Consider the following 16,396-nt stretch of genomic DNA (forward strand, 5'->3'; position numbering starts at 1 on the left):
GGGGGATGGTCACGCCGCAATCCCTTCTCCTCCATTCTCCTCTCGGGATCTTGGGCACGCACGCACACGTGCCCGGCGTGAGTTTTAAGCCACCGGGTCCGGGACATGAACCGCGGTCGACTACGTGGGAGTCCAGCGACATAGCCATTACGCTACCTGCTGGTTCCCTCCTGGCTTTAAGTTTTAAGCAATTTTCTCAGCATTTTAAAAAATTTTGATCTATTAAAACTAGATCTGTTTTTCTTGAAATTAAAAAATGCATTAAAAATACCTATTAATACCTATTTAATGGCTGCAGCAAGCTATATAACCCAGCGAGGTGCTTCTTTATAGTATGCTCACTTCACTCACTGAGATTTATGCCTAAAGTCAATCATGTATTCATAGACGTATATATCAGCTGTGCTTGCTCTTGAAAGTTTTTAATTTAATTAAGATCTTTAGTGAATCAATAAAATGTGAAAAAAAATGCAGGAAAAGCAACTGTACATACCAGAGACAGTGTGGGATAATGGGGGAATTGGCAGAGGGTGAGAGGTAGGGAATCAAGGGGGCAAAAAAAGCGAAATATGTAAGAAACGAGAAATAGAAAATTATTTGTTGATGATAACATGTATGGTAATATTCTTGAATGACCCAATATACAATGTATTTTGGATGGAAAAAAATCTTATTTTGTATACTGTATTGATGCACAATGAATGACTGTAAATAAATAAATAAATAAACAAACCCAAATTTGGATGGGCCAAAGAATTGTCATCTTGGTACTTGATAGCAGTAGGGATGCTGCCAGGGTCTATTTTTTTTCAGTGCTGGCTGGGTCAGCAACTACTGATGCTGGTCCGGATGCTGAAGCTGCATGTTTCACTAGGTTCCACTGTCTTTTTCATTTCTTTACTTAATCTGAATGCTGAACAAAAGAATCTCTTCCAATAGCTTCAATACTTTTTTCACTTGTTCAACCAGAGTGGCTTGTTCTTCCTCTTTTCTTCTCTTTTTTCCCCTCCTTTCTTTCATTGACTTTTAATACTTCATCAACTTTTTTTTTTTTTTTGGAGAGGTTTTTGCCATAGGGCGCGTGCGCTCGCCAGACAGAAAGAGAGAGAGAGACACCCCCCAGGGGGATGGCCACACCACAATCCCTTCTCCTCCATCCTCCTCTCGGGATCTTGGGCACGCACGCACACGCACCCAGTGTGAGTTTTAAGCCACTGGGTCTGGGACGTGAACCGCGATCGACTACATGGGAGTTCAGCAACATAGCCATTACGCTAACTGCTGGTCCCAATACTTCATCGACTTTTGCAACAGCTTCAAGAACCAGTTGTAATCTGGCTTTGGCCTGTTCAGCTGGTGGTAGACGTTCTAGTCCAGCTTTGATGTTTCCTGATTCCCTACATTGATGTTAGTAACTACTGTCCTTGCCTTTACTCTTCTCCTTTTCTCGTCTCTCCTTGTCTCTGCCTTTACACTGTTCTCTATCCTAAGAGCAACTATGGGTTCTCCTGTGGTGTGGATGAAGTCTCAACCTGGACTTTCTATCATAAGAATGTGAATGAGGGATCAGCAGATGGCATAATGGTTACATCACTAGACTCCCACGTAGTCGACCTTGGTTTGAATCCTGGACCCGGCAGCTTAAAGCTCACACTGGGTGTAGGTGCATGTGTGTATGTACCCAAAATCCCAAGAGAAGAATGGAAGAGAAGAGATTGTGGCGTGGCCTTCCTCCTGGCGGGTGATTTCTCACTTTCTGTCTCTCTGACTTTTTCTGTCTCTATAGTGAGTGCTTGCACCCTATAGCAAAAAATCTCTCAAAAAAAGAAGAATGTGAATGAGGCTGGAGATCTCTGGACGAGGTCCTTGACTTTGATCTTGCTTTTCTTCCACCTTTTTATCAGCCGTATGTTCTACTATCTGAAGAGCTGCTTGAAGATGACTACCTGTGGTGTTTCTTTTTTCTTTTGCTTAGGATTTATTCTTCAGTATCTGATGACCAAAGTCTCATTTATGTAAGCTGGGTCTGGTCTGGACCTTTAGTCTCACATCTCTTGTTGAAGTGCAAGCGCTGTGGACCTGAAAATGTTTCTTCAGATCAGGGATGCTGTCAGAGTCCTCTGAACTTGCTTCGGTTTAAGCTCTAACTGACACCTTTCAAAAAGGTGATTTAAAAAAAAATTCATCAGAGAACATATGTGCTTGCTAAAGAAAGGGAGAAAGGCAGAGAGAGAGAGAGAGAGAGAGAGAGAGAGAGGGAGAGACCCTCAATGGGATGTAGTCACACTGCAATCTGTTCTCCATTTCTCTGTCCTGCTGGGATTTTGCGCACACATGAGCCTGGAGTGGTTTTCAAGCTGCTGCAGTGGGGATTCAAACTGTGTGGTCAGCCATATCCCTTAGGAATCCAGTTCTCTTAACCACTAGGCCGTGGGGCCAGATGCCTTGGAAAGGTGATCTTATTGTTGTTGGCAGATACAGTTCTGGGAGTGAGCCCAGCATGCTATTTCTGAGCTCCAAACTCTGAGTAGTTGGAAGATATCAGAGGAGCAGTGACCCTCTGTCTTTCAGGAGGGATAGAGTCTCCCAGGAGCTGTGAAGGCCATGGACAGCTGGCCACCATGGGCTCATCTTGATCACCCACAGCTCTGTCCACCATGGGGGCCTCATCTTCTGGGTGGGCTGAGAACAACCCTGTGAAGACCGAGCAATCCAACAACCCAAGGAAAGATGTGCCCATCATGGGGAAGGTCAGTCTCCTAAATACTGTCCTGACCTGCATTCATGCCAGACTGGGCAAGAGGTCATGGGCAGAAGGAAACCATCTTCTGGAACATTCTGACTCTCTGCAATTCACCCTTCCCAAGCATTTTATATCTTGACTAAAAAAATATCTACAAAGTAAGACCATGTCTTTGAGTGGAGAAAAAAAAAAAAGACCTCCATCTTTCATTCAACTCAAATGCTGAGAATAAAGTAAGTTTCCAAAATATTTTCTAAGTCCATGGAATGGATTCCTTTGTCAAGCAGTTTATGGAAGAGCGATTTAACCTGAGCTAACCAGGTTCTCAAGTTCTCCCCTTAGTCTGTGAAGGGCTTATTTCCCTGTGAATAGGTCACATGAAGAAAGAAGTTTGGGGGCCAGCAGATGGCATAGCAGTTACATTGCTGGACTTTCACATGGCTGACTGCAGTTGAGTCCTGGGCCCTGTGGCTTCAAAATTCACACCAGGCATGTGTGCGTGCATACCCAAGATCCCAGGAGGAGAATGGAGGGAAAGGGATTGTGGCATGGCCATGCCCCCTGCAGGGTGATTTCTTGCTTTCTGTCTCTGTCTCTCTGGGGAGCACATGTGCCCTATAGCCAAAATTGCTAAAACAAAATAAATAAAAAAGAAAGAAAATAAAAAAAGGAACAATTTGACAGGGGCCAGTTGGTAGCATAACAGAATACATTTGGACCCACAGGGGAATGTCACAAAGTAAGACCATGTCTTTGAGTGGAGAAAAAAAAAAAAGACCTCCATCTTTCATTCAACTCAAATGCTGAGAATAAAGTAAGTTTCCAAAATATTTTCTAAGTCCATGGAATGGATTCCTTTGTCAAGCAGTTTATGGAAGAGCGATTTAACCTGAGCTAACCAGGTTCTCAAGTTCTCCCCTTAGTCTGTGAAGGGCTTATTTCCCTGTGAATAGGTCACATGAAGAAAGAAGTTTGGGGGCCAGCAGATGGCATAGCAGTTACATTGCTGGACTTTCACATGGCTGACTGCAGTTGAGTCCTGGGCCCTGTGGCTTCAAAATTCACACCAGGCATGTGTGCGTGCATACCCAAGATCCCAGGAGGAGAATGGAGGGAAAGGGATTGTGGCATGGCCATGCCCCCTGCAGGGTGATTTCTTGCTTTCTGTCTCTGTCTCTCTGGGGAGCACATGTGCCCTATAGCCAAAATTGCTAAAACAAAATAAATAAAAAAGAAAGAAAATAAAAAAAGGAACAATTTGACAGGGGCCAGTTGGTAGCATAACAGAATACATTTGGACCCACAGGGGAATGTCCTGGGTTTGTGTCCCAAGACCTCCCTGTGCATACCAGTGATTCAAGCTGACTGGGGTAGGGGCTGGATAGTGGCAACAAGACCTTGTGGGTGTGTTGTCTCTCTCCCACTCTCTTTCTCTTTCTGATAGAAGAAACAAATGAAAGAAAGAGAAAAAAAGAGAGCGGGAGGGAGAGAGAGAGAGAGCAAGGGAGTGTGGACGTTTCCCAAATGGGTATAACCATGGTCTCTTCCTTGTAAGGGCACCTGTAACCACTGATGGGGAACGATCCACCAGGGTACTCACTGACATTAGAGCGAAATAAAATCTCACATGTTAACATCTCAGATGTCAATCTGAAAAGCAAGTCACTTACATTTGAAGACTTATAAGAAAGACTGGGTGTTTTTGTTTCATCTAAAGATTTTAAAACCTGTGCCTTTTAAATAGGCAAAATAATAATAATATGCATATAGAATAAAAGTCAATGAAAGAAAATGTTAAGGACATTGACATTATCATTAGCAGCAAACATTTCTGAGAACTTTTCATTTTATGTGCAAGAGATTCAAATAACAAAGGAGACTTAAAAGAGGCTGTGGAAAAGTAGAATTAGAGTATGAGTTTATTTTGGTGTAAATTAAACTAATTTTTTTGCCATAGTATATGAAGTCATCAGAAAAAGAGAGAGACAGAGAGAGGGAACATGAGAAATCGTATATTCTCCCCCACGCCCCAGAGATGGCCATGCTGCAATCCCTTCCTCCACTCACCTCTCAGGATTTTGGGCATACATGCACACGTGCCTGGCATGATTTTCAAGCCTCTGGGTCTGGGCCTGGGACTGGAACCTCAGTTAACCATGTGTAAGTCCAGTGCCTTACCATCATGCCACCAGCTGGCCCCTTTGCATGTTTTTCTATAGTACTCATTTTCTTTTTTTTCTCCCTCCCTCTTTCCTATAGTATTCATCTTCCACAAGCTTTTTGAAGACTCCTTGTAGAAGTCATAAAAATATTCACAAAAATTGGAATAAGTTCCATTCTTGTGGCCCAGTGGTTAAGGTGGCCACATACCACATGGCCAATTGCATGGTTCAAATTCCAGCCTTGGTAGCTTGAAAAACATACCAGGTACGTTCATATGCATGCCCCAAATGCTGACAGCATGGAGAAATGGAGGAGAAGGGATTGTGCTATGAGCACATTAAGGGGTGCTTTCTCTCTCTGGCAAACTAAAAAAAAAAAAAAAAAAAAAAAAAAAATTAAAAAATCAAAAAATATGTGAAGAGAAACTATGGATGGTGACAAAAAAGAATAAGATTATGAAAAATGCTTTAGAAGCTCTCAGTTTTTTTTTAAATGATAAAAACTGGCCAAAGGAATATTCTTTATCTTTTTATTTATGTGTGATTTCCATGGTGGGAGTGGTTGGGTAGGGAAGATGAAGCTCATTACTAGAAAAGAAACTTATAGTTTAGGACAATGAAAGTCCTGGGTGGGAAAAGATAGTTCTTAGAGGGCCTGGCTGGACATAGGTGTTGTGACATTTTATGGCAGCTCATTAGTGGACAGTCCCTGCATGTGAACTTCTCTAGCCCCCCCCTTCACACTCAAGGAGGAAAGGGTGGGGGTTGACACTGAGGGGCTGAGACCAGGCCTCCGGAACAGCTATCCTCCTCTGCATAGGACTGTACTTCCTGGAGGTGGGAGCTGCAGAGGGGGACCCCTGATGGCTTCTGGCACCATTGGCTCCTGAACATGTGGGACAGCTCCAACCCTCCTTCCAGCAGATGGTTTTTGTCTCTGAAGAACCACACATGTTGGACTTGGGAGGACCATCATTGCTCTCTAGGGTTTTTGTTGGTTTGTTTTGCCAGAGAGTGTCTACACTTGGAAGAGACAGGCAGAGAGAGGCAGAGAGGGGCAGAGAGAGGCAGAGAGAGATGAAGAAGAAGAAATAGAAGCGCTACTAATGGGCATGGCCATGCCATAATCCCTTCTCCATTTCCATATCCTGTCAGAATTCAGGGCATGTGTCCACATGTGCCCAGCAAGGTTTTTAAGCCACAGGGGCCAAGATTAGAATTCTGTAGTTGGTCATATGGAATCCAGCCCTCTTAACCTCTAGGCTGTGGGTCAGTCCTTCTCTAAGCTTTTGAATGCCCTTTCTAGGTGTTTCTTAAACACTGGGCGGAAGGAGGCCAGAGGTGAATGGTGTGATGACAGGCCCCTGGCACTCAGCCACCAACTCCTACTGGTCTTACAATCCTGGAATCCCAGAATCACTCATGGGCTCAGGGGGCCTGCTAGTAGTTCTTGGAAGTCTGGTTTCTAACTGCCCATGACTGAGTGGACTTGGACATGACCATCGCCCAGTTCCACCGGCATTCCCTTTCTTCTTTCCTTGGAGAACTGCAATGTCAAGGGAACAGAAGAAGCTCACAGAAGTCCTCACCAACCTTCTAGGATGTGCTTGGCGGTCTGCACACAGCGGAGGGCGGGGGAGGTGAAGACAGAGGTGATACTGACACCACTGTCCAGCAGTGCATTCCCTGGAAAACAGCAGGAAGAAAATGCTGTTATAATTCCATGAGGACAGGCGGCTTACTCCCTGTGGTAGGTGGGGTCCTGAGAGGCCCCTAGATCTCCTCCTCCTGGTGTATACACCCTGCACAACCCTCTTGTGTGTGGGTCTAACTTGTGACTCCAACTGCTCCCATGACTGTTACCATACGTGGCACCAAGGTGATAATCCCAGGTGGGCCTGACCTAGTCAAATGAGCCTATCCAAAACAGAGATTTTCTCCCTCCACTCACAGAGAGGAAGTCAGAGAGATTTTAAATGAGAGGGATTCAGCATGTGAGAAATTCTCTGTTGCTGGCTCCAATGATGGAGGGTACCACATGGCAGGGAATGTGGGTGACCTCTGGAGGCTGAGGATGGCCCTTGATGACAGTCAGCAAAGAAAAGACCTCAGTCTTATTGCTGCAAGGAGCTGGGCTCTGCTAATAGCCTGATGAGCCTGGAAGGGGACTGGAGTTCCAGGCGGGACTCAGCTGAGACCTTGACCTCAGGTGAGACGCTGAGCTGAGAAGCAGCCTGCTGAGCCTGGGTTTCTGACTTACTGGGTGGCACACTAACAGATGGGTGCTGCTTGCCATCTGCAGTCCTTTGTTCCACAGTGATGAAAAGCTCAAGACCAGCAGAGGCTCACAAACATTTCCTCTCGTGAGAGCAGAGATCCAGCTCTTTGGGAAAGAAGGGTCTCTACTGTACTGAAGACCCAGCACCAAGGCCAGTGAGGTTTCAGTACAGGCTATTATGGATTGAATTTCTCCCACCCCAAAAAGACATGTGGGAGTCCTCACTCCGGAGGGAACCTCAGAACATCACTTGACTTGGAAATGGGGTCTTTACAGAGTAATCAAGTAAGATAAGAGTGGGCTGTTACTCAATGTGCTTGGTATCCTTATAAAAGAGGAAATATGAGCCCAGAGATGCACAAAGGAAAAAGATGACATGAGAACAGAGGAGAAGGTGAATCTATAGGCCAAGGCAAGAGCCCATGACAGCCTCCAAATCTGGGACTGCCTCGATTTGGGACTCCCAGAGTCTGGATCTGTGGGATGATAAATGGCTGTGGTTGAAACTGCCCTGTCTGTGGTGCTTGGTTACGGCAGCAAGGCCATGAACACACAGGGCGCCAACTGCCCACACAGACACCTGTTCTCAGATCCTCCCCAGTACGCACACCGAGAGATGTGTAGGCACCTAGGTGAGGGTTTGGGCAGGAGGCACGGAGTGCAAAGGTATGTCACAGAGGGGGCATGCACGTCACAGAGGGGGCACGCACACCACACACACGCACAGACCACAGAGCCCGCAGCAGAAGGGGCCTACAGGGCGAGTGCAGTGGCTCTCTGACTCTCGGGAGAGCTGACTTATTTCTTCCCGCCTCTGCCTCAGTGACCTCACACTGGGAGCCTGGCATCGGCAGTGGTGCAAGTGCAGCATTTTCAGCACTGAAATCAGCAACTGCCACCATCAGGGCTTCCCTGCCCTGCCTGGAGGGCCGTGGTGAGTGCTGATGAGCACACCCCTGGGTGCGGCACAGGAGAGCCTGTTCTAGGGAGTCCTTCCTGCTGACCAGCCATGGGCACAGGACGTCCATTCAGCTCTAGACTGGACTTTCTGAGTTCATAAAATGAAGACCAGATGAACTCAATCGTCTCATCTGTTCCAAGAATTCAGTCACGTGGGACCAGAATCCTGAGACTTAAAACCAAAGCCCAAATATTGAGATAAAAATCAATGAGGGAATATGGATTTTATTTATTTTATTTTATTTTTTTATAGGGTGTGTGTGCTTTTCAGAGACACAGAGAGAGGGAAAGTGAGAAATCACTCCCAGGGGGAATGGCCACACCTCAATCCCTGCTCTTCCATTCTCCTCGCAGGAGTTTTTGGGCATGCATGCACTTGTACCCAGCATGTTTTTCAGGTTGTCGGGTCTGGGACGCAAACTGTGGAGTCAGTCACATGAGATCTAGCACCTTAACTACCATGCCACTTGCTGGCTTGGGTTTTAATGTTTTAAAATAGCACCCTGGGACACCCAGCGATTGTTGATTTCCCCCCTCTCTTGTTCTTTCCATGCCTATTGGTCATTCCTCCTGACTGCTCCAGTATCTGTCCCTAGATCAAACCTCTGCATTTTCCTTTACTGATTGTGTGACTTCGGGTGAGTTACTTAACCTCTTTGTGCCTCAGCTTCGTCAGCAGCAGAATATGGAGAACACCAGTACTAGACACTGAGGGGCACACAGTAAGGATTGAACCCACTATCGCTGCTGCTGCTGTTACCCCTCCTCCCCCACTAGATGGAGCTCGAATGTACCTGTGATTCTGGACTGGAAAATTCCACATGATGACAATGGCGGATCGTTCTCAAAGTCTTTGATTCCACTGCTGCGTCGGGGCAGACTGCAAGGGAAGTTCAGGTCTGGCCTGTAGTACTTTCCTACAGCACAAATAAGCCTCGGATGGTTATCGTGTTAGTTTTTGTCCCGTAAAACTCCCAAGCAAAGGTCCACACTGCCAGCAAAACTCCTGTTTAAATGATCGTCAACCATGGTGTTTCTCGAACATGGTCCACGATGTGGATTCCACTCAAGGAGAAAGTGCTGCTCTGCTTGCGGGCCACATTTCCTCAAATACACAGAATGCAGGCTTCAGCCTCAGGAACCACGAGGGCCTCCTGTCCTCTCCTAACCACCCATACAACTTCCCTGGTAAAGGATCATGACCAGTTTAAGGTAACTTATTGAAAACCTCAGGTTAGGAACTAAGTTTGTGAAGCTGGATCTATTCCTAGCTTTAAGTGTATTGTGGCACCCATGGGGACAGGATGCCTGTGGCTGAACATGCCCTGCATTACGTGACAATCAGTCCTGGAAGGACAGGCTAGAAACTAGGCGGATTTTCTGGGACTTACCGCTTTCCAAGGCTGCATAGTGCCCTGGTTCACTTTGCTCTGACCTTGAGCTCTGAGATCTGACAATCTGGGTGCAAATCCTGGCACCACCAGCTCCTAGCTCCAAGCTCCTAGCTCAGAGACTAGAAACAAGTGACTTGATCTCTCCTTCAGTTAAAAGGGCAAAACAATAGCAATGCTCTGAAGAGTCAGTAAGATGACACTCAGAGCCTCTTGACAGCTGTGAGACGTGGTCACCATTGTCAAGAGCACTCATGAGCAAACCAATCGAGATCCTTACTGAGGACCTTGCACCACTCCAAGCCTTGGCTGGCCATCACATCAGTGATATTATTATTTTTTTGAGAGTTTTTTTGCTATAGGGCATGTGCACTCACCAGAAAGACAAAGATGGACAGAAAGACAGAAAGCGAGAAATCACCCCTCCCCCAGGGGATATGGTCATGTTACAATCCCTTCTCCTCCATTCTCCTCCTGGGATCTTGGGCACACATGCTCACACACCCAGTGTGAGTTTAAGCCACCGGGTCCGGGACTCAAACTGCAGTCAACTACGTGGGAGTCCAGCAAACTAGCTGCCGATCCCCATGATGTGCTATTTCAATCTGTAGTTTCAATGCTTATTTTATTTCAAGAAAGTTTCTTATGATTGTGTGTTTTAAATTCATCCTCATATCAACTTCTTATCTTCTCTTTTATTCCCTAAACCTCTGTATCTCTACTTAACCTTGTTTTATAGAGACAATTCTACTACTAGGTCTCTAAGCTCTGGGAGGTCTGTCCAGTCATGATGTATGCTCAGAATCTTTCTGGCATGTGCTTATCACATGCCAGTAGTTTTCTATATTCATTCTCCCCTTTCTTGGACCTGTTGGCTTTTGTAGGAATCCCAAAGGGCGTGGCTCACTGAGCAGCTTTATCACCATGAATGGGCTTTATCGCCATGTTCAGTACCTTGACCTCCTTGATGCCATGATTTAGAATTGTGACGTCATAGAGTTTTTGTTAGGAGGTGGACATTGAGAAGGACATTGATTATCAGGGCAGTGTGGCTGTGGGTATGTATATTGAAAAGCACTGTTTTTAGTCCTTAATGTTCTGAGGGGAAAAGCTGGGATGAACAAGAGGCACATGCAAGAACATGTCCATCTGTTAAGCAGCAGGAAATGGCCATAGCAGTGAAGGTGGCTTGGAGAGATTCAGCGCTGAGGTTGAGGGATAGGGCAGTGTCAGCGTGCCCTAGCTCTCGACAGGGCTCAGAGGCTTCAGGTCAAGGGGATTTGCTTGAAAGTCCATTCTGTGGATGCCACTAGGGTAAGGAGAACTGCTTGGTAAATACCCCTCTATCGTCCACAAAGGTATGTAGGGTCAGGTCTTATAGACAGAGACACAGATACCTCCTCAGCAGAAGGATGCAGCGTGTGTACCTCTCTCATGCACCATCTGTACATAATTGTTCTTTTTAAAAAAATAGATCAAAATAAAAAAAATATTAAGAGAAATTTACTTAAAACTTAGAGCCAGGAAAAAGGTTAGGATTCAGTTTAAATAGTAGGCAGATGAACCTATCAACAGTTTAAGAGAAGACGAAAATCCTTAAATATGGAAATGAAAGCATCGAAGAAAATCAGTAATGTTTTAGTCTGAAGTAAAAAAAGAATGGACCATTGGGGATTGGGTGCTGGGTAAAGAAATGGTGGAGGACCTTGTTTGCTAGGTCTGTGGTGTTTCCGTGCAGATCCTCTGGACTTGACCTACCATCTGGGGTGGAGCACTGCTGCAGCCATGACTTTCCGAAGACCTGGTCCACTCTCTCCCCGTGGCGCACCACCAGCACGCTCCTCCTCACTATCGTGGCCTGGAGTGGAAACCAAGGAAAAGCAACTTCATTCTCCCATCCACAGAGCTGTGCAATAGCACCTCTTCTGGCCAGCCCGTGGCTGAGTGGGAGACAGCGTCTTCCTTAGTGATCGGTTGCTACAGGTCAACTTGCCAAAGTCGCCACAATGAAATAAGGCTGGGAAGTGCAGGTGGGAACCTCTCCAGTTCTCTCAGCTTGTCCCTGGGTGTTACAACATCATAAAGGAACTGAAGAGATGGGGTTGGCCCTCACCATGATACATCAACTGTCTTGCTTCTCTGTCTCTTCCAAGTCCTAGCCTTCCATGGCGTGTGATCTGAGGACATGATCTCTATCTGTGTTATGATACATGTATTACATGTAACACATGTGGAGACGGAGGCCCTCTGGGGCTCTCCTCTGCTTTAGGCAGCCCCAGAATGACCTTGGGCTTCATGGTCTCAGAGTACCTGCCCACAGCAGTGAAGACTGAAAGACAAATCTTAGGGAGCTCATGCTTTGGTGAAGTAATCTCGGGGTCACACTTCAGGCAGTAATACGCCATCTTCCAGGAGGGACCCCCACGTGTGGGTGGTATGGAGTCCTGTCCTTAGGAGAGATGGGGCTCCTCCCTGTGGGATGAAGGAGTTGGCCCTGAAGGAAATCCACTGTGAATGAGACGGAGAGGGGAAGCGAGAGCTGAGAATGGCTCTGTGGTCATGGGGGCCACCAGGACAGCTCTGTGGAGCATGAGCCCTCCTCTGGGGGCTCCCAAAATAACTGGGACCCTTGAGGGAGGTGTCGAGGCTCAGATGTACTCTGAAGGGCACTCTTAGTCCAGTTGACAACCATCCCACCCTTGAATCCCAGAGAGATGCTGCCCAGTGCCAGGCCAGGCTGTCTGGGGGCTCCATTTCAGGTCAGGACCAGAGTCCTGGATCAACACAGACTCAGCAGTGCCTCCTATGGGCTCCTGGGACTTGTGCCCTCAGTGTCCCCTTGACATGGCATTCAGGGGAAGCATGTCAAATGGTGGAACACAGAACTGCAGTCTACAGTCCCCCTGTCCCCAGAGAGCTACAGATCTCCTTGGGACTGAGGGACAGACATGGAAAAATGAGTCTGGACAGAGGGCAGAATGGAAAGTTCCTGGTAGGAGGTGGGCCGTGGAGGCTTCTGGGAGTGACAGAATCTGGTCATACCTGGAGCAAAGGAGACCTGGGATGGACAGGCTGAGGTCACCAGAGGTGAGTGGGATAAGGAGGACACTGGGCAGGGGCTCAGCCGGCTCTGTCCTTCCCCTGTCCTGTCCTGGCTATGCAGTTCTCTGGGTGTTTTATGTATCTTGCTATGGAGTGGGCTAAGGAAGGGAGGTGACCAGATGAGATCTTTCTCTGTGTAACCCCCATGCATCAGCCCCAGCATGGCTCCCTGATTTTCCTTAAATGTTAGAGAGGAAAATGCAAATTCTTTTAACATCCAGACACCCCTGAGAGAAGCAACTCAGTGTCAACCAAGCCCATGCCACTGACCAGCACTTTGGACCTGCTTCTACAACGTGGTTGAGCCTCGGGGTCTGCACCAGCTGGCTGCTTCCTCCAGTGGACATGACCTATGTGGTGCCCCCTCACATTGTGTGGCAGTGGAGAATTTCTGGAAGGCACTTTTCCACCAGCCTTCTTGGGGACAGCGCCTGCCAGATTCTGCCAGCTCTTCATGAGGCTGCAATCTGGGCCATGCCAGATCCGCATGTGCCTAATGGTCTAGATAGCTCTCACTACATTTGGTTCATGCTTGAACTCGGTATCCATGACCCGATGAAGATGGCTGAAGTCTCCATGCATCCACTTTCCAGGCTGAACTCCAGTGAGACTTCCACCCCAGTTTCCCCGCTCTGTCAGTTTGGGAAAGGGGAGAACCCTGGGACTTTGCCTCACCACTGGGGAAAGCCCTGGGACCCTGCTGTCCTCTCACTCCCCCTGAGGGCAGCCAGCCCAGTCTATGCTGTGTTTCCCATGGCCTGAGTGGGCTAGGGGAGAAGCCCCTTTTGCTGGCTGATAGCTGGCAGGTCTTACTCCCTGGTCAGTGGCTCCTCGGCGTGGAACGTTCTTTTCTCTGACTGAAGACCTGGCTGAAAGGAGCCACATTTCCAGTGTCCAGCATCCTAGGCTCAGCTCCTGATTGGGCTGAACTCAGTGGGGCCTGGAGATAGCTCTTGGGACAAAGGGCTCCTGGGGAGGAGACTAGTCTGTCAGGCTGTTGTGACAAAGCACCGCAGACGGGCCTTCAGCAACAGGCATTTGCTGTCTTGCATTCTGGAGGCTGAAGTCCAAGGTCAAGGTATCAGCAGGGCTGGGTCTTCTCAGGCCCCCTCTTTGGCTTGAAGATGGTACCTACTCATTGTGTCCTCACATGGCCGTCCCTGTGCATGTCTGTGTCCTGATTGTCTCTTCTTGTAAGGACACCAGTGAGGCTGGATTGGGGCCACCATAGTAACCTCATTCTACCTGAGTCATCTCTACAGAGACCTGCAGGGTCCCCCCCAGGCAGCCTGCACTCCTGGCTGTGCCCATGTAAGGGGTATTTCTCGGTGTTGTCATGGAAGATGAGAAGTTGAAGCCTCAGGGGAGGTGATTTTTACAGGGTCCCTGGCTCCTTAGTGAGGGAATCAGGGTGAGAATTTGCTGTGGCCTCTTCCCTGCCCGAATCCTAGCGCCGTGACCAATGCTGCCTTCAGAAGTAGCAGATGGGCCAACAGGGTAGGTGAGTTTGGTTTCCTCTGCCTGATGGACTGACTGGGGCACAGCCCCCCAACAACTGGACACTGTGGGAAAGGCCTCTTGCTAATATGGGTCCGAATCTGTGCCCCAGGGCAGCAGACAAGATAAGTTTATGGAACAAAAGCTCTACCTACATAAGGAGCCATCCTGCCAGGGAGTTAATACATAGTGTGGCTTCACCTCATTTACTCAGAGGCTAAAAGAAATTGCATTACCTGCAAGTCCTGTAGGCTGCTAATACTCCTGGACATTGGTGGTGGACGAAACTCTCCATTCCGTCTGCCGCCGGCTTCACCGTCCCTCCTGGAGTTTAGGTCCATGGCTAGACTGAAGGTGTAAGTCCTGGAGGGAGACACAGAGAAGCAACCATGTTGTTGCCAAAGAAACACAGCATGGGGTCATGTATGTGCTTGAGAAGGCCCATGACAACCTTAGCAGATAAGGTCACCATGAGGACAGACTGAAACCGTACATGCTGAGTGCCGTGACAGAGCAGATCTGAGTAACTCAGTGCTTTATTACTGTTACCACCCTCTGTGATGGTTAACTTTCAGTGTTGACTCGACAAGGCTGCAGTGCTCAGTTATTTAGACAAACAGGATTTTATTTTATTTTTTAATTATTATTTTTAAAACTTTGCTATAGGGCATGTGTGCTTGCTGGAGAGATAGAAGAAGAGAGAGAATATGAAAAAGCACTCCCCAAGGGGATTGGCCATGCTGCAGTCTCTTCTCCATTCTCCTTTGGGACTTTGAGCAGGCACGCACATGCCCTTGGTGTGTTTTTCAACCCCCAGGTCCACAACCATAATTGTACAGTTGGCCATGTGGTATCCAGCCACCTTAACTACAATGCTGGCCTGACAAACATTGTTTTAATGTCACTATGAGGTATTTCTCAGATAAGATTGCATTGATCTCAGTAGACTTTGAGTAAAGTCCACTACTCTCCAGGTATGGGTAGGCTTCATCTCATCAGCTGAAGACCTGAAGAGGAACTTGGACTACAGTTCTCCGAGGAAGAGAGAATTCTGCCTTTAGGTCATCTTTGGACCTTGCCCTAGGTCTTCAACCTGCTGAGCTGCTTTACAAATTTGGGACTTCTCTCTTCCTCACTGCCCTCCTCTTTCTCTTTTTCTCTCCCTCTGTCTTTCCACATCCCACTGGTTCTACTTCTCTGAGGAACCCTGGCTAATCCATCAGCCTCTTAAATGTGCCTCCTGAAATAGTCAGAGGTGTGCAGATGGACAGAGTTGGGATGCAGGAATGAATGAACAGTGAACAGTCACATTCAGGAGCTACAGGACATCATTTTAAATGCTGTAATTTAGGAGGATATGCGCTTAGAGGATGGTTGTAAAAGCAATACCTAAGGAGTTGCAGGTGTCAGCCTCAAACAATAGGCAGAGAGAAGGACTCTCTAAAAGAAGACGATATTTATCAGGGAACGAGCATTTCCATGTGGAATATACTTGCCATAGTATAACTTGGCCATGTTCAGTAGGCAAGGGAAGACAAGTTTTTAAAAGTTAAATGAGGAGGGGTTACTTAAGTTGTTTGGGACAACTATCCTTGGCTACCAAGACGGATGAGTAGGGTTGCATCAGTCTGAGGTTGGACTGGTGGTCTTCAGGCAGATGTCCTTGCAGAAGTAGTTCCCGTGTCTGGTTATAGTGGTCTTTGTGCAAGGCAGGTCCTTGTGACAGTTACTGTTAAACACACTGGCTTGAGAATTGTCCCCTCCATAGCCTTTTCTGGCTCAGTTTAATCAAGGCTTAATACAAGTTGACATGACTGGCTCTGTTTTGATTCTGACAATTTTCATATAGGTAATGAGGAAATTGCTTCTTTTTATTTTTGGAGAGGTTTTTGCTATGGGGTGCATGCGCTTACCAGAAAGACAGAGAGAGACAGAGAGACAGAAAGCGAGAAATCACCCCCCCCCCCGGAGGAACGGCCACACCACAATCCTTTCTCCTCCATTCTCCTCTCGGAATCTTGGGCATGCACGCACATGTGCCTGGCGTGAGTTTAAGCCACTGGGTCTGGGCCTCTAACCACGGTCAACTCTATGGGAGCCCAGTGACATAGCCATTATGCCAACTGCTGGTCCCCAAATTTCTTCTTGTCCAAAGAACTAAGAAAAGTGCCATGGGGTGAACAGGCATTCAAAAGCTCTGGGGACCACTGAGGGGAAAGATCCCAGTGAAGTAGAGTGGTGAGAACTCCAGGCCTGGAACAGG

At 47.4% G+C, this 16,396-nt stretch overlaps 1 protein-coding gene across 3 annotated transcripts in view; it reads right to left on the reverse strand.

The window, feature by feature from the left end:
• The window catches only part of UBASH3A (ubiquitin associated and SH3 domain containing A), a 45,295-nt gene that overhangs the window by 9,195 nt on the left and 19,704 nt on the right, over positions 1-16,396 (reverse strand). For all 3 annotated transcript variants that reach the window (XR_001370962.2, XM_014590849.2, XM_006156384.3), the window contains exons 7-10: positions 14,370-14,496; positions 11,293-11,392; positions 8,938-9,060; positions 6,499-6,591 (exon numbers count right to left, since the gene is read on the reverse strand). Coding sequence is in view for 2 of the 3 variants with exons in the window: in XM_014590849.2 (XP_014446335.1) it covers positions 6,499-6,591; positions 8,938-9,060; positions 11,293-11,392; positions 14,370-14,496 (443 nt within the window). In the remaining variant the exon portion in view is untranslated. The remainder of the gene's footprint in view (positions 1-6,498; positions 6,592-8,937; positions 9,061-11,292; positions 11,393-14,369; positions 14,497-16,396) is intronic.

The sequence above is a fragment of the Tupaia chinensis genome, unplaced genomic scaffold (genome assembly GCF_000334495.1).
Source record: "Tupaia chinensis unplaced genomic scaffold, TupChi_1.0 Scaffold000492_1, whole genome shotgun sequence".
NCBI lineage: Eukaryota > Metazoa > Chordata > Mammalia > Scandentia > Tupaiidae > Tupaia > Tupaia belangeri.